We start from the raw sequence: 19136 nt of genomic DNA on the forward strand, positions 1-19136 counted from the left end.
ACCTGCCTTCTCAGGATGTGCCCGAAGTAGGACAGCTTCAGTTTTCTCATTTTTGCCTCCAGTGACATTTCACGCTTTGTTTGCTGTAGGACCCACTTGTTTGTCTTTCTGGCGGTTTAGGGTGTCTGTAGACATTTAACACTGTATTTCACATGAATCCATTTTTTTCTCGCCTGCCTCCATCCACCTTTCACATCCGTACATGGTAACTAAGACTGGGAGGATGTGGGTGACCTTAGGCTTGGCCTCTGATAGCACATCCTTGTTCCTAGTGATCTCCTAATTCCTCCACTGCCTTCTCTTGGCTGCAGTCTCCATGGGAATTCATGACTGGGCCAAGATAAGCGAAATCTTTCACAATTTCAATGTCCTCATTGTCTTTGTTAAAGTTGTGTATTTCTTCTGTAGTCATGATTTTTATCTTTTTGCTGTTCAAATGCAGTCCTATTTTGGCACTTTCATTTTCATCAAAAGTTTCAAATTATTGCTACTTTCTTCCCATAAGATGCTGTCATCTGCATATATTTAGTTATTGATATTTCTTCCACTAATTAGCACTTCCTGAGTCTAGCTCAGTTTTTCATGTGACATGTTCTGCCTACAGATTAAACACATAGGAAGATCAGGTGCACCCTTGTCTGACACCTTTACCTATAGGAAACCATCTATTCCTCCATATGCTGTCCAGATGGTGGACGCATCAGGACAGTCAAGGGCTGAGGCACGCCCACTTCCAGCGCAATCTGTAGCTTTGCACAGTCAACGCAGTCAAAGGCTTTACTGTGGTCCAGGAAACACAGACCGACCTAAAACTCTTTGGAACACTCCTTTTAGCCCTCATTAAAAGGCAAAGATCCGTTCTGTGTGTGCATTTGCTATTCTTGACTCTCTGCTTTCTAGTTCCCGAGTTAAATAAAAAAAAGTTCCAGAAGTGAAAGGAGATACCATGTGTTGTCTAACCCTTTCACTTTACATACAAATCATGGGCCTTTTTAAAAGGGTAATAACATTGGGCACCCACGACTGCTGGATTTCCACACGTGGCACACATCCCTGCCCAACACAGACATGTTGGTGTGGACTTATTTCAGGAATGCCCAGAAAATCTCACTAAAAGCATTATTAACAGCGTGTGGGCACACTTGTGTATTGACCTTCATTTTTAATGGACACTTGACTCCTGCCACGAAAAGGAGAACCAGGTTAGTAGCCCCTCAAGAGAAATTGGGAATTTGAACATTTGTGAAATATCCCAGTTTTTAAATACTAGCAACTAATTCAAACATTTCTAAAACATTGTGAATAAAATAAGCCTGCCATCAGCAAGTCTCCAATGCATGAGTTATAAATTCAAGAGCCTGAAGCTGATCCCCCTAAACCTTGGAGTTGCCTAGGGGAGACACAAATTATTGTTTATAGAAATACATGTGACCTTGTTGGATACACAAAGAAGAAAATTTAATGGGATAAAAAAATTACACTAAGAGTCTCATCAATTCAATGTTAGTAACACAATTATGATAAACTATTTTAATTAGCCGAATGAGGAAATTGCTAATTGCCTAGGCAGGTTCTCTAGCCATTCTTTGGACCTGTTTAAAGGCAGAAGGCATGCTCCTGCCCAGTCCGCTTGGGGTTCTGCAATCTCTCACACTGGGAAGGCTTCCAGGTAAACAGGGCCAAGGAGAAGTAAGCAGGAGCAAACTGAATTTTGCACCTCTGAGCTCACATGTTGCCAAGGTCATAAAATCCTGAACTTCTCAGGGAATAAAGTGTAAGGGTGACTTTCACAAATATGTGCGGAGGGAAAGATAATGGGTATATATAGAACTGGTCACAGGATTAGAACCAAGTTATTCTTTTTAAACAGACCTGTTAGAATTTCCATTACAGGGATCAATTTTAGCCTCAACTTTGCTTTTTGCAAAGGAAAGTTCACATCTCCCCTGCTCTGTGTGCATGAGCGCTGTTATGCCAACCTAAGAACTTGCAGCCCCTTCCCTGGAAGCATTTGATTCCAGGCAAGTTAGTACCACGAAGAACATGGAACCAGCATAAATGCTGATAACTTGTTTCAGCATTTTTATGTAAGTGAAACAAGAGACTGGCCTTGAAAAAGTCGATCACTAGGCTAACAGAAACCCACCACCAAGGTGATCTTGGGAGTGGTGCAAAGCACGCTGGACGCCAGGAGTCAGGAGATCCGGGTGAGGAGACTCACCTCCCTCATTCATTCGAGCAGGTTGAGTGCTCTGACCCAGTTTCCACTCTGTAAAGTGAGAGCCACACCATCACCAAGGTTTCCTTCCAGCTTCAGAACTTGGTGGAGGCTGGACTGAATTTTTCAGGTCAGAAAAATCTTCCCACTCAGCAGTGTCATTTCCCTTTTTTTGTGACTTTCTTTTACCAACATATCTGTCTGGCCAGGATTCCAGAAAGGATCCCTCCAAAGACCATGGCTCATGGAGCTGGAAGTTTTAAAGCTGGTGCCTTTTAATGTTAATGCTTGGGATTCTGAGTGAGCAAGAGGTCACACTAAGTTGTGAGCAAGTCTGAAGATTATCTCCCCCCAGAATGCGTGTGCGTCCAGTCAGTGTTAGCCTCGATAATTAGACAGTCTGAAGGCTGCAGCGAGTTGTGTGAAAGGTATCATCCTCCCTCATGTTATTTCTCCCCAGTTACCGGGATGAAAAGGAAGATTTTTTTCTGCATCTCAGAGGGCTGCTATTGGCAGCAATCTTAGCCTGGAAACTCCAAACATGTTGTAAGCAAAGCTGAAAAGGTGTTAACTATATTTAATTAATGTTGGTTCCTAGGAGAGTTGAATTACCAGGTTCATGCCACTTAAATGGCTCTTCTCCAACTCCACCAGGGGTCCAGGTAGAGCACCCATAGAGCCGAGTCTTGGGCTGCACTGGCCATGGGGGCTGTCACCCACCCCACATGCTCCTTGCCCCTTAACAACTACCCCTCATGAATCTCAAAGGTGTTTTCTACAACAGCTCCAAAGCAGAAGTCATGGTAACCAATACAGAAAGTAGCAGTAACAGGATTATAGTGGCCACCAAGCTCTTACACCATTTCCAGGAACACTGAATTCAGAGTTTAAAGATTTGAGCCCTGGCCAGTTTTTCTCAGTGGTTAGAGCGCTGGCTGTTGCACCGGTGGTTCTTGGGTTTAATCCCCAATCAAAAGCACATACCTGGGTTGCGGGTTCGCTCCCCTCCCCTGGTCAGGGCGCTTGCGGGAAGCAGCTGGTCGGTGTGTCTTCTTCACATCAATTTTCTTCGCTCCCTTACTCCTTCCTCTTTCACTCTGTGAAAATCAATGGAAAAGGTATCCTCTGGTGAGAATTTAAAAAAAAATAAAGATTTGAGTAAATCTCTAGCATTCCCACTCCCAGCAATCTGACCTTAAGGCAAGTTATAACTTCTCTTGCCCTTGAATGTAAAATGAGAATATAATCCCCACCGGCTTATTACATGGGAAAATGTTCCTGAGTCAAAAAAACACTAGAATGTGACTCTAACCTTGTTTAGATAGTGAAATAACTGAAAAACATGGTGCTTTTCATAATCCTATAAAATATTTAGTATATTAAACCTGATACACAGTTTAAGCCACATCCAATATGGTACCCTAAATTCTACTGTAAAAAAGTAGCAAGATACAAAGTTTTAAAAATGGGAAATTCCTGCCAAAGTGGGGCTAGTCCCACACACCTACCCTAGCTTAGCAGTCAAGGACATTATCCCTTTGCCAGCATTCCCACCTCAGCACAGAGGCGGGGCAGGAAGGCCATGGCCATCAAGCTGCCCCGGGGAGGAGGAGATGCTGGGAGGAGGAGATGCTGAGAGCGCTCCGTCTCGCCAGGGCCCCGGGAATGATCAGGTTGCTCCGATGTTCACACAAGACCACCTCTCGACTGAGTAGCCCTGCAGCAATGGAACACCACCCGTGACATCCGTGGGCTGCAGTGGTGGGGTGCCACGTCACACAGCCCGTGGCACAGCTAACATTCAGTCTGGTCTAAGAGAGGAAAGGGAAATAAAAAACTTGAGCACAAAACAGATGCGTCAGCCAGGTGAGCTGCTCGCTGATGGACTGCATCTTCTTCCATTCCTCGCCCAGCCTCGGCCCTGCCTCCCACAGCCCCATCCACTGGGGGCTGACCCCCACCTGGCTTCAGAAGCCTTCCCCACCTTACCCACCAGACAAGCACAGGCTGCGGGCAGAGGGCATCTGGGATCTGGTGCCAGGGAGGAGCCCAGGTGGCTGGAGCTGGACGACTTGAAGGTGTCGCAGACATTGGGCCAGTGTCCTTCTCAGGAATTTGGTCACGAAGGATGTACTCTTTCCACTTGGAGGATGTAGCGACAGTCATTGGATCCTCTCCCCTTCTCAGGCAGCTTGCCCGGCCTCATGCTCCAGTGAACCTTCAGTGCCCTCAAAGGCAGTGGCAGGGTCTCAGCCAGAAAGTTCATAAGTGAGGGTGCCAACAGGTGACCCCAGAAATGGACCTTGGGCCAAGGGAGCTTTCCCTTAAGATGCAGTCCTGAAGGCCACATGGCCATTGGCCAGGGCAGCTCTGCCGCTTTTCCCTCCACCCCATCTTGTATGTATTCTAACCAGGAAACACAGCACATGGGTAACCTGGGCAGTGGGGGCATACCCCAGACGTCCTCTTGCAGCAAGTGTCTATATATGTTGTGGTTATTTTACATGTTCTTGAATGTATATATTTCAGAAAACCGCTACCATTTCACACATACACATACGATTGACAGCTTAAAACCTTATACAATTTTAATGATAATGGTCTATCATTAGAACACCATAAATCTGTGGGAACAGAGCTCAAAAAAACAGCATGCTATAGATTCAAGCTGTCTCTACTACTATACAAATATGCATGAGGCTTTAATATTTCTCATCAAGTGACATTTCAAATATGACTTGAAACAAATTCAGTGGACTGGCAAAGGCAAGGGCAACTTCAGTGAAGTCAACCCTCCATTATCATTTATTTGAGCAAAAGTGAGCTGCTAACAAGAAACCAATCATGTGGCTTAAACAATAAAAACATTGATTCCTCTTTCACGCAACAGTTCAATACTCCATTTGGTCACGAAGGGGTCCAGGTTCCTTCCATCTTGTCCTCTGCAATAAACCAAGGCTGGGTTGTTATTGCTTCAATTTTGGGAAGGGATAAAAGAGAGCATGGAGGAGGCATATCTATTGTCCTAAGGGTCCCAGACCATAAGTAACAGTACTTTCACTCAAATTCCATATGAGAGAATGTAGTCTAACTTGGTCACACAGTCCTAATGAGGCAGTTAAATGACTCAATTTTGACTCCATTACCATGGAATAAGGAGATAATATATTCTAACTATCTTAGTTACTAGCCTCCCTTTTTTTGTATCACTGAGTTGGGTAACATCAGTGCTCCCATGAGAACTGGTAGGAAGGAGATGATAAATGTACTGTGCTAACCCACAAACCTTGGTGTGGCCAGGAGAAGGTGGTCGTTAGGGGAGCTCCGGGTGTCAGCCTCAGCAGCATTACAGCTGTGCAGCCACCTGGGTGGCCAGCATCCTGCAACACTGAATACTGTCCACCAAGAATACTTCAGGATGGTCAGACCACCATCTCCAAAATGTTTGCCAAAGAACTTGGAGTTCAGGACTATTGGCAGGAAGCTCTGAAAGGAAGCTGAAACCACTACATAATATTTCGGCAAGGTAGCAGAGTCCTTTCTTAAGGGGATCTGGCCTCCCCTTCCTTCAAGAGGTTCTGCGTCTATGAACTGGCTCAAGGCTAGGAAGTGGCTGAGAGTGTATGAGAAATCAACATTTTTGGCAAGAATAAATACAAAAGTAGTATTTTCAAACCTCATTGTTAAGTAGGAGAGAAAGGACAAAGTTATAAGCATTCAAAATTCTTCACATTCTGCTCTCATCCTACCCTTTTCTACATTCGTCTCCTACATCTTCCCCAACCAGCTTCAATCCCTATACTGTCCCTTCCTTCTAGACTTCTAATACTTCCCTTTTCTGCTGGAATAAGACCCAGGTGTTCAATTTCACTTCTTTTGTGAAGTCTCAATGAATGTGAATCCCTAAAACATCCCAAAGGATGCTAGGAACTGGGGTCACAAAGACAGCATGGTTCCAGAGCCCTCCAGAGGTTACTACAAAGATGTGGGATTTTAATCCTGCAGTTCTCTGAGACCAGGCTCATAATTACACACCCACTGAGCACGACTCTGGGCTTGACTTTATGTTTAACTGCTTTCTCAGATATCAAGACTCCCTATGACACCAAAGGTAGTAATACTTTCTTAATTCTCAAACTTCCTCCATCCTGCTGAGTGGATGAACTGAACAGTAAGGAGTAATCTTGCAGTAGAAAGGAAGAAAAATCTACATTTTAGCAAAACACTTCAAGCCCATTAAAAAGAAAAACGACAATCTGATTATTTAAACCTAGTTGCTTTATTTTGTACTTTTCAAATTCACAAAAAGCTTCACAATATCTGCTTTCCCCATTTGATCACCAAGGCTTTATAAGACAATGAAAATGTTATCACGTCAGCTGGGCAGACTCACAAACAATGGATAATTTACAAACACATTTTTTTAATGAAGAACATTTTGCAAAATACACATGCTGGTACACATCTGAATTTATCCTAAAATTAGACTTTAAAGCTTAAAGAAAAAAACAAAAAAACACAGATTTAACACTGACAAACCTACCAGAATAAAGCTGGTGGCAAGCTTATTATAAACCGCTTTAATGTTTAAATGTTATCTGTTGAACCTACATTTAAATGCATTTGAGTAAAAGTCCTATAATTTAATGAATTTCAAAAAAGTGAACAACTCTTTTGCCTCCATGGTAGTTTCTCAAGTTTATTTGTTAAATTGTGGCATCTCGACTAAGGAAAATGGATCCTGGAACTACAACGCCGAAGGAGAAGAAACACATGGGGACAGCGGAGAAACACAATCAGCACTTTTAGTCTTTCTACGGTGATTGCAACAAACAAAGTCATTGCTCATTTTAATAAAGGGTACCAGAGATGATATGTGGGCTTGAGTTTTGGCTATGTACAACATCTAAATGGCAATAATTAAAATTCAAGGTATTATATAGGAAACTTAAGAAAATAATTGTTGCCTTCAATTTTAAATTTGTGGAATGGCATAATACATTTTTTGAGGTACCTATTATAGGATCTGCTAAAATTATTTATAGTATTTCCACATTTAATAAAATGTTTATCTACTCTGGGTAGCTGTTAAGATAGTATCAATAAAGGCCACTAAAAATGATGCCAGAATTCAGGTGAGAAGAGTGGTAATGGAAAGAGGATGGGAGGATAATGATACTGGGTAGTAATAACAAACATAATTTTTAAGGTTTCCTAACTAATGCTACAAAATTACATATTTTGGCTAAATGCCTCTGGACAGCTGGAAGTGATCAGGAAATGAGTGGAATATCCTAATCGTCCCAGTTAGATTCCTAACTAACCTGTTATTTGGATGGCTAGCTCATAAAGGATGGTTTACACAGACTGCTTGGTGAAATGAAAGGTCATTGTGCCAGACTTATTACCTACTCTGCTTTGTTTCTTCCAAGAACACTTTTGAAGGGTTAAGAACCCCTTAGAAAAGCAGCAAAAGAAAGAACTTTTTAGAATACAAAGAGATTAACAAAGACATAATCGTAAATAGTTTAATTATGGATATGTTACCGGTCTTCATTCTTGAGATAGGGAATATGGGCCAATGGAAAAAAAAATGTAGCTCTACTACTCCCTCAAATTCTAAATTTTTATCTTTCAATCAGAAATTTTAAAAGAAATTTAAGCTTTAAAATGGCCCTCATCTTTCATCTCAAATTACCTATATATGATGTTGTCTAAGATACACACAAGAATTTCAGGGTTATTTTCATAGAAGACATTAATTTAGGTTCATTTACTTAGAAAACAGGATTTTATTGTGAGGTGTCTTTTAAGAGATTTAAGTGCTCCAGTTACCACAATGAGAATTTATACTCAAAGCAAATATTCTCTAAGATACCAAGGTATTCAGTATACAGTGGGGCCTTGACTTACGAGTTTAATTCATTCTGAGACCGAGCTGGTTAAGGAGCTCTTTAACTCAAATTACTCTATCAACTCAATGCAAAAAATCGGCCGAGAGACAGCTGGTATCTCAAAAAACTCATTAGTCGGGACACTTGTAAGTCAAGGCCCCACTGTATTTGCATCTTACACTTAAACATATTAAAACTTACAAAGCCTAAGATAAGCAAGCAACAAGTCAATAAGATCACAACTTAGAATTCTAACATTTTCACATGGTATCAATGACTATGAAATGCAAAAATCTTATAAATGTTTAAGTGGAATGATCTCTAAAAATTACACTAGTGTGACCAAATAAATGATCACATACTATGGAAGACTATAGCACATGAATAAGTACAGGAAAGCTGTTCTCCAGGACTTGAAACATTACTTGACCCATCATTTTAGAGGGGGGGAAAAGGTAAGTAATTAATTAGAAGGCTCTACACGTAGATAAAACAAATTCTAATTAAAATATCTTAAGACTTAGATGTTTATTTGATATTGGAATTGTGGTCAACTATCATAAAGTATTTCTCTTCATCAAAAAAAAAAAAAATCCATATTTTAAGGATTTACACAATCCAGTGGAGGAGAGGGACTATCTAGTACCTTTTTTTTTTGGCCTGAGCAAGTAAATTTTTAAAAAGGCTCTCCAAAGTCTTGACTAGCGGTGTCATACTCTGCAATGAAATGCTTGAGTTCTTCCACACACCGCTCGCCTATTTCATGTAAATTCTGTCTCAATGCAAACTGTATGGACTTTTCTAATGAAGGATCTTTTTCAATCAGCATTTTCACAACCATCCCAAAAGTTTCACAGTCTTGTCGGTAAACCTAGAAAGATGAAATACATTGTGGTTAGCTGAAAGTGAAAATAATTAGTCAAAGATTGAGCTGGTTCAGTTGGCAGAATTATGATGCTACAGTTCAAAAGGGAGAGAGAAATATAACTGAACCTCTGTCAGCCCTAAGTAGTCACTAATTGCCAAAGGCCATTTAAACCTATATTTTTAAGGTTTGCTGACAACTTCGATGAGTAGGAAAACACTGCTATACCCCATCACTGACTACCGAAGTTAGGCATGACTTTTGTCAGCATAAGGCAGTCTACAAAAAGGAATTTAAAGGTGAGAAGAACTAGGAACAAAAGAGTAGCGAGGTAAGGCACATTAATGGATTTATTCATTTACTTGTTTGGAAGAAAAAAGTTTCTGAGCACCTAACTTCTGATCATTTGAACAATGACCAGATGACAGATTCAGAATTCTGTTAGTATACAACAAACAACTATAAGAATGCCAAAAGTAACTACTTGAAAAAAATTTCCAAGCTATAAATATTTAACTATACAGTCACCAAGGTAGAGTGTGCACACACGTGTATATATAAATCCATACATATTACATATATACATGTGTATATATTTTCTACCTCAGTGTTTATATTTTACTTTAATTACTATATATAATTTTTACCAGTGGCAATTAGATGGTTATTTCCTGTCCAAAAATTGCTGTTTCCTCCATACTATTAAGAAAATGTCATTTCCTTAATTTGTAGTCACAAAATACATTTTAGATGTCTATGTTATTTTTCATACTTTGTTATTTATGCATTTAGAGAAAAATTATAGTTAAATCTCCATGAAAATTAAGTGAAATACAAATTATCCTTTTTAAAAGAACTATTAAATTAATTTTGACTTTTCTAAATTTAACAAAAACAATTAATATAACATGTTTATTCTCTGAAAAAGAATTTTGTTCATTTAGAAAACTTTAGAAAAAACCCATTTGAGATAATGCTTGGCTTGTGATAGCGTTTACTCCTCAAATGATCACTGCTAGCTGTGGTTGTTGCTGCTGTATTTTTAAAATGTCTGCAATGCTTGATTTCTTAAAAATAAATATTTAAAGAATATTTAATTTTGACTCTCACTAATAGGTTGCTAAATTATATTCAATTCATGTCCTTGCTCTTGAAAACCATCCATAAACCTCAAGAAAATTAATAGGATAAATTCTTCAAATGACAGAGAAATTAAAATATATAAATCCCTTTGCTACTTTCTCCATTTCAGGGTGTGCATATGCACACCCCACACACACTTTCGCTAAATAATGATGAAATTTACTTATAATAATAATTTTAATTCCAGCTATTTAAACCAACCATTTATTCCAGTTTATCCTAAGATTTACATGACCCAGAATTGATAATACTACTCTAATAAACCAGCACAGAAAACAGTATACCGTTCACATACTATAAGTGATGTCAAGGCAACAGAGCACATTAACTGCTCTAACAAACACATAGTACCCAAGTCAAGCCAATGCAGCCCCCATTGGGGGGGGAGCCAGAACCATGATGTTTCATTCTTAGTGGAGGTAAATTCCTTACCAAACCAGTCAGCCCACATAATAACAGCATTCTAATGCCAACCACAGGCCTCAGCAGACCACTTTGTGGGTGGCCTAAATTTTATAGGCTCCTTTATAACAGATGTACTAGATGAGGATAATGTTACACTGTGAATTAACCTGCAAATTCTTTAATGTAAATCTGCTGTTTTACCTAAACTCTAACTCTTCATTTAGCATATTTACAGAACATAAATGTGCTACAGATGTGCATATCAAAAGTAAAACCATATTAAAATGTGTTCATACATTTATTTAAATTGTAAACTACTATCACTCTGGAGACAAGGTAATACAAGCATTTAAAGATTATGTTTTATTTCTTAACTTTAAGTCCTTTCTGAATTATTCATTGAAATAGACAAATATTATACATTAGTTAAGAACAACCAGAACTGCCCAAAGCAATGTAACCCTCTACTAAAGGGTAAATTTTCTAAAGAGACTGCTTCAAATACACTAGTAGGCCATTAGACAGGAAATAATTAGTTTTTTGTTAAAGGAAGAACCACACCCTCCAACATTTTATAAATAAAATTCACAACTGTCAGAAACCTATTTCCGAAACTGTTCCACAGTAAACTCAGTCCCAAACAGGAAGGGTGTAGTTATCTGTAGGAGAGTTTGTTTGCTTATGGTCCCTAGCTGGAAATGCATTCTAATCTTCAGATTTGATATCTACAGGCCACACAGGAAGATTATTTTGTTGCTGCTTTTCCTCCTGATTGGAGTTCATCAAAATGGGAAACAGGTTAAAGTTTGGGTGGGGTTCACATAAACTGCAAAGAAATGTAGTTAAATTTGCCAGTATAATAAAAACACTATCCAAATGTGGTTTCACACAGTCCTTTATTATAGTAGCCTGTGTTAATAAATTCTCACACAGTACTTCTAGGAATAAAGGAGTATGATAAAATAAACTACCAAGGCATTTTACTATTAATTATGCTTCTGGTGATTGGAAGAAGAGCATCTGGCCAAACAAGCTCAATGGCAAGCTTGTTCTATATCTAAAATACCTGTAATAACATAAACCACCTCTAAAATGTGTATTATTTTAGGCCTCAACTCTGATGCCACAAATAGAGAAACTAAAAATTAAGACCACCTGAATTGTTAGAATTTTCATTTCAGACAAGTTTTCTTTAGCATTGGCATCCCACTGATGTCTGAGAAGTCTGATGGAATGTCTGAGGTCAGAGTTGTGCTATCTAATACAGCAGCCAACTAGCCACAGGAGGCTACTAAGTTTGAGTATGTATGCATATACTTACCTTAATATTTAATTTATAATTTAGTTTATATTAATGTTAGGAGGTAACTGGTTAACTGAAAAAGTGAGGCATGCACACAGCCTTAAAAAGCTGGGGAATCAAATGAAAACAATTATTTTCTCTATTGTTGATGCCTCATCATTCTATATATTTTCCTTGATCTGAACTCATTTGGTTCAAATGCTGAATGTCCTGTGACCATCCTAGTTGGAAAGGTAAACACAGACAATTAAAACAAAGCATAAAGGAGACATTTAGATGTTGAAGGTGGTACTGAGGTTGGATAAAACAGAGAAGCAGTTCCATGAATAAGCTTATTGAGTTCAAATCCCGACTCCACTACTTCGGGAGGCTGAATAATAATGCCACCTACCCCACACCCAAGATGTCCAGACCCTAAACTCTGGAACCCATGAGGATGATACCTTACAATTCAGTGGTTCTCAACCTTGGCTGCACATTAGAATCACCTGGGAATCTTTTAAAATCCTGATATCTGGGCCTCATCCTCTGGAAATTCTGTTTCTTTGTTACTAATGTTGTGGCCCCACCCCATAACAAAGAAACAGAATTTCCGGAGGATGAGGCCCAGAAATTAGGATTTTAAAAAGATTCCCAGGTGATTCTAATGTGCAGGCAAGGCTGAGAACCACTGCCTTACATGGTATAAGGGGCTTTGCAGATGGGCTTATGTTAAGGATTTTGAGTTGGGGAGATTATCCTGGAATATCCATGTGGGGAAAATGTAAACACAAAAATCATGTAAACAAGAAATGCAGGAGCACCAGGGGAAAAAAAGGAAATGTGACCACAGAAATAGAGGTGGAATGATGAGCTTTAAAGATGGAGGAAGGAGCCACCAGCCAAGGAATGAGGCAGCCTCTAGAGAACCGACAAGGCAAGGAAGCGATTCTCCCCTGGCAACTCCAGAGGAAGTGCAGCCCTGCAGACACCGTGGTTTGGGCCTGGAGAAACCCATTTCAAGCTCTGCAGGTTTTTTCAAGCTCACATGGAATATTTACCAGAATAGACAACATCCTGCAATCATAAAACACACCTTAACAAATTGAAAAAACAGAAATCATATACTGTATGCTCTCAAACCATAAAGGAATTAAATTAGAATTCAACAGAACGACAGGTAGAAAAATCTCAAAATATTTGGAGATTAAACAACACACTTCCAAATAACACAGAGATCAAAAAAGTCTCAAGAGAAATGTAAAAATATTTTGAACTAAATGAAAATACAACTTATCAAACTTTGTGGGATGCAGTAAAAGTAGAGCTTAGCAATTTATAGCATTGAATGAACATTAGAAAAAATAAAGATATAAAGTTAATATTCTAAACTAGAAAACAAGAAAAAGAGTAAATTAAATGCAATGTAAGCAATGAAACTGAAAGCAGGAAATTAGAGAAATCACTAAACCTAAAGCTGATTCTTTGAAAAGATTTTTTTAAAAAGCAATAAACCTCTAGCCAAGCTAACCAAGACAAAAAAGAGAGAAGACACAAATTATTTAATATCAAAATTGAAACAGGAGTCATCACTACTGACCTCATGGACATTAAAAGGATAATAAAGGAATATTAATAACTCTCTGCCTAATTTGATAGCTGACATGAAATGCACCAAGTCCTAGAAAGACACAGTATCCAAAACTCAGACAAGGATAAATAAAGCATCTGAATAGGCCTATATCTATGAAAGAAATTGAATCAATAATTAATAAATTTCCCAAACAGAAAGCACTAAATGATTTCACTGGTGAATTCTACCAAACATTTAAGGAAGAAATTATACTACTTCTCCACAATCACTTCTAGTAAACAGAAGCAGAGGGAACATTTCCTAACATTCTATGAAGCCAACATTACCCTATTACCAAAATAAGACAAAGACATTAGGAAAGAAAATTACAAGACCAATGTGTGTATGTGTGTGTATATATATATATATATATATATATATATATATATATATATATATATGCTAATATGCAAAGTGTCCCCTCGGGAGTTTGACTGGGAAACCTGGAGTTCAATCGCTATGATGTGTGCTGACCAACAGGGGGCAGCGCAAAATGAAGGAAGGTCCCAGCTAGCATCTGGCAGCCAGGGAAGCAAGGCCTTGATCAGCCCTGATAGCAGGCCAGGCCTAGGGACCCTACCTGTGTACGAATTCATGAACTGGGCCTCTAGTACCTCTCATAAACGTAAATGGCCAAAAATTCTCAAAAAAAATTAGTGAATCAAACAATGTAGTAGAATTATGCAACACAACCAAGTAGGATTTATTCCAGATATACAAGGCTCATTCGACATTTGAAAATCAATTATGATAGAATCTATCACATCAATAGGCTAGAAAATCCCAGCAAGTATATATAGAGGAACTTTAAATGCTTATCGTTAAGTGAAAGAAGCCAGTCTGAAAAGGCTACACAATGCACGATTCCAACTATATGACATTCTGGAAAAGGCAAAACTATAGAGACCTTAAAAAGGTCAGTGGCTGCTGGATGAAGTGGGAGGGATACACAGGTGAAGCACAGAGCATTTTTAGGGTGATGAAACTACTGTGGCAGATGCATTCTGCGTTTGTCAAAATCCAGAGAATTAAGTGACACGAAGAGTGAATTCAAGGGACTTTAGTTCATAATAATGGATCAACATTGGTTCATCAATCACAACAAATGCATCACAGCAATGTAAAATGTTAATGATGGATGAAGCCCTGTATGGAGAGAGGGGGTATATGGGAACTCTCTGTACTTTCTTAGAATTTTTCTATAAACCTAAAAATGCTCTAGTAAATAAGGTCTATTTTAAAAACAGAATCACACAAGCAAATTTTTAAGGGGGGTGCGGGGGCAGGGCCCTCAGATTCAGTACCAAAAGAATTGACTGTGCTGTTATGACGATTAAATGAGATAACTAAGAGCACTCAGAATAGTACTTGCTACACAGAAAGCGTTTAGTATAAAGTGATGCTGATGATGGAAACAGGAAAAACAACTCTTCTGACTTTGTCTAGAGAAGGGAGCATTAGAAAATGGGGTTAGGATTAATTCTTTTCTTAATGTTTAACATCTAATTTTGATATTGAAGACTAGTTTGTTTTATCATTAGTGCTTTTATTTTTAGTTTTTAGTTTTATCTCAAGTTGTCCTTCACTTTCTGCTAACATTAATCATATACATATTTAAAAATCAGTATGATGATCACATTTGCCATTTCAAGAACTGATTCTTTAAACATGAGAAGTTTACTCTAGGGAAACATGAAGGAGGAAAAGGAAATGGCAGCTGATTTGGCATAGCTAAAGCATAGGGTATGTTCACCTTCAAAGTAGATCATGAAGAGCTTTCTTTCAAGGAGTTTAGACCTCAACCTATAAATTAGCAATAAGCAAATGGGAAAAGAGCTATAAGTAGGAAGAACATCCCTTCAATGTATCAGGAAGAGAGAATGATTAGGAATTGATACTACAGACTCCTGAGAGTGGGGACTATGAATGTCACATGACATGATGTGTTAAAGATGAGATTAGAGACTGTACAAGTAATTAAGAAGCAATATGGATATGATAATGTACAGACTGATGGAAGGAAGATTTTTAATTCATTTCAAGGGAAAGGGTACTGGGAATGGGAGATAAGTTCAGTAACTAATACATAATTGAGGTATCCATCAAAAGGAATTTGAGTATTGAGTCTAGACTTCAGAAGAAGGAAACAGAAGAGAGAAGATAGGAGGGAGGGAGAGAGGGATTGGGGAAAAAGAGTTATCTTTACATTGAGGCCAGTTGAGGCCATGGGAGTTCCTTAAAGAAAGGGGTAAGTTCTTCTTGCCCCAGTATTTGTACACAATAGATACTCAGTAAATGTTGAATGAATAGCTAAAGTCAGCTCTAAGAGAATGGTAATATAAGATCAAAAGGCAGCCCAGAGTAGACATCTAAAATCATAAATATTAGCCACAGAAGAGACAATAGGAGACTAAAAACCAGAAGAATGAAAGCACAGGTGCCAAGGGAAGTTTATAAAATAAGGATATAATCAGTCAAATGCCAGAGAAAGATCAAAGAAACTGACAAACAAAATACAGTATATTGATTGAATTTGGATATGAAAGAGTAACTGGTTAACTGCAAGAGCAGTTTATTGGGATGATGGAGATAACAGAACGGTGCTGTCAAATATAGCCATTAGCCAGAAGTAACTAATTAAATTTTAATTTTAATTAATTTAATTTAAAATTCACTTCCTCAGTCACACTAGCCTTATGTCAAGTACTAGTGGCTTTCACATTGGACAGTGCAACTTTAAAACATTTCCATCATCACAGAAAATTCTATCAAGCACTGTTGTTAAAAAGAACTATGGCGTGAATAAAAAGGTGAACATGTAGTGATAGGTGTTAACCTGGTAAGTTAAATAATACATATATTTGCAACTATTTTGTCATTAAAGTGGAAACAAAAGCTTACTACTTTTAAAGGAGCATTGTGAAATATAGCATTTTTGAAATGTTATACAATATTTTGATGAAATGCATGTAAAAATGTAAGTTAAAATAAGTAACTCCAATAGAGACTTAATATACAAGGAAACATTCATAATATCTCATGTGTTGATGAGATTGGGTAAAAAGCGACAGCATACTGATGTTAAATAGTGGAGACAAATTTAGACCCTTTAATTTTGAGTCTATAGTAATGTAGAAGGCATCAAAGCTATTATAACTATGTTTCTCTTTGTGCTATATAAATAGAAAATATATCTTTGAAATGTCCTTTTCAAAGCTACGGCCCCATTGGCTCTTAGAGCACAGATACTAAAAAGGCCACTGGTAGTTGCTAAGAAATGCATTATGGGCACATGGATTAGATCTCAAATGCCTACACTCAATATGTGGGTGCAGTTATTACAGCCACATAAAAAGTAATTGCAAAGATAATGATAAAGTGGATAAATGCTAAAAAAAAAAAAAAAAAAAAAAACAAACCCACATCCCATAGAAATCAATGTTTATAGTATTCTCATCCATAAACGCAGATCAACTTATAAATTTACAGGATTCCAAGATTAACATATAAATGATTTTCATTTTACCCTTTCCAGCTTGCTTGTTCTTTCAATCACAATACCCTAAATGAACAAAAATAAAAGTAATTTCAAAGAGTCGCAGAATCCTTCACTGATGCCAAAAGCAGGTCCTACAGAGATTAAATATAGGAACTAAACAAATCTTAAATTAATACCGAGTGAAAGAAGTTGCAAAGGAAATAAGAGATACCATTTATGTATGTTTTTTAAAGTTTATTTAATTTAGGGATACATACATATAAAAATACATATAAAAATACATAAATAAGAATGACAGCTCTGAGAAGGGAGGGAGCCAGGAAGGATCTGAAAGGGGTTTTATCTATATCTGTAATATTTTATTTCTTTAAAAAAAGAAGAAAGTCACAAATATTAATCTCTAGTTAATGGCATACATCAGTGATGGCGAACCTTTTGAGCTCGGTGTGTCAGCATTTTGAAAAACCCTAACTTAACTCTGGTGCCGTGTCACATATAGAAATTTTTTGATCTTTGCAACCATAGTAAAACAAAGATTTATATTTTTGATATTTATTTTATATATTTAAATGCCATTTAACAAAGAAAAATCAACCAAAAAAATGAGTTCGCGTGTCACCTCTGATACGCGTGTCATAGGTTCGCCATCACTGGCATACATGCTGCATTAGAAACAAAGTGTAATGAAATTTGCAATATACTTTAATATGCCTCAAAAACAAGATGAATTAATGGACGATTAGAGGAACAGATATATGACAAAAAAAAACAAAAATGTTAAAGAATCTAGGTGACTATATGGATGTGCACTGTGTAATTCCTCATGTTTGAAAATTTTCATAATAAAATTTTAAGGGGAGAGATGTACTAGTAAAGTAAAATCAGGAGCAATGGTGGGGTATATGTGTCTGATCATCTCAGCTTACAAATGAAAATGGCTCTGTTTTGCTTAGACCCTGGATGATGAACTTTGCGTTTTCTCAATGTGAATTGAGAATTACAAATATTATTCTATATAATAAAAGCCTAATACGCTAAGTGTCTGGTCATCCATTCAACCAATTAAAGTGGAATATGCTAATGATATGCTAAGGCTGCTCAACCACTCTCTATGACATGCACTGACCACCAGGGGCCAGACAGTTGACTGGTCGACCAGTCGCTATGATGTGCACTGACCACCAGGGGGCAGATGCTCTGACTGGTAGGTTAGCTTGCTACTGGGGTCTGGCCGACCAGGACTGAGTGAGACGGGCCAGACATGCCTTAGAGCCCTCCCGCAGCCCCTCCCTGGCTGGCCAATCTCCTGCATCCCTCCCCAGCCCTGACTGTGCACCAGTAGGGTCCCTCGGCCTGGCCTGCACCCTCTCGCAATCTGGTACCGCTTGGGGGTTATCGGAGAGCCGGTTTCGACCCAATCCTGCAGGCCAGGCCAAGGGACCCCACTGGTGCACAAATTCGTGCACTGGGCCTCTAGTTACAGATATTAATGAATCTGCAAACACAAATATACATTTGAATGAAAGGCAGATGTGCCCATCAGACAACTAGAACTCACATGTGCAAGGCACTGGATTTCGTCAGCAATGTAGCACATCCTGCTCAAGGAAATTAGGTTCCAGTAAAAAGAGTGATACATTTAAGATAACCATAAGACAAGGTAGAAAGAATACAGTAAGTACCATGAGAGAAATAAAAAGTATTAATAATAATTCCTAATAAGTAGTTATTAATAATAATTCCAAAGAAAAGATAATGGGTGGAATGGGAGAGGATTAAAAGCACTGAGAATGTTCCAAGCAACTTAGAAGCTTGCAAACAAAAAAGCATAGTATGTTTAAAAAAGAATAAAAGAAAGTTTTAGAAAAGATGGCTAATGGACAGACCAAAATCAAAATGGAGATAGATATAAACAGGTTGGACTTCAAATAACTTATAGTTAGACTTATGGTTTAATTCCTCCTTGGACTTAAAATAACTTATGTTACACTGTAAACATTTTTTTCTTATTCATCAAACAATAAACCACTGGAGATTATTGATTACAAGAAAAGTAATGTATTCATTACTCAATATCCCCTTCAAATCTGTTACCGGTTTGGGAAAAAAAAAAACCACTTCTAAGATTCAAAACATATGAAAAGGCTAAATATAAAGAAAAATATTCATAATGAAGACTAATGATAATTAAGTACAT

At 38.0% G+C, this 19136-nt stretch overlaps 1 protein-coding gene across 6 annotated transcripts in view; it reads right to left on the reverse strand.

Annotated features, from left to right (window-relative positions):
* Positions 1-8617: 8617 nt before the first annotated feature.
* PPHLN1 (periphilin 1) overlaps positions 8618-19136 on the reverse strand; it is a 103516-nt gene continuing 92997 nt past the window's right edge. For 3 of the 6 annotated variants that reach the window (XM_081082836.1, XM_081082832.1, XM_081082835.1), the window contains one exon: positions 8618-8983. In XM_081082836.1, the coding sequence (XP_080938962.1) occupies positions 8789-8983 (195 nt within the window). In that variant the 3' untranslated portion in view covers positions 8618-8788. The remainder of the gene's footprint in view (positions 8984-19136) is intronic. The other 3 variants (XM_081082837.1, XM_081082834.1, XM_081082833.1) reach the window with 2 other exon arrangements.

Source organism: Myotis nattereri, assembly GCF_964212035.1.
Source record: "Myotis nattereri genome assembly, chromosome: 2".
NCBI lineage: Eukaryota > Metazoa > Chordata > Mammalia > Chiroptera > Vespertilionidae > Myotis > Myotis nattereri.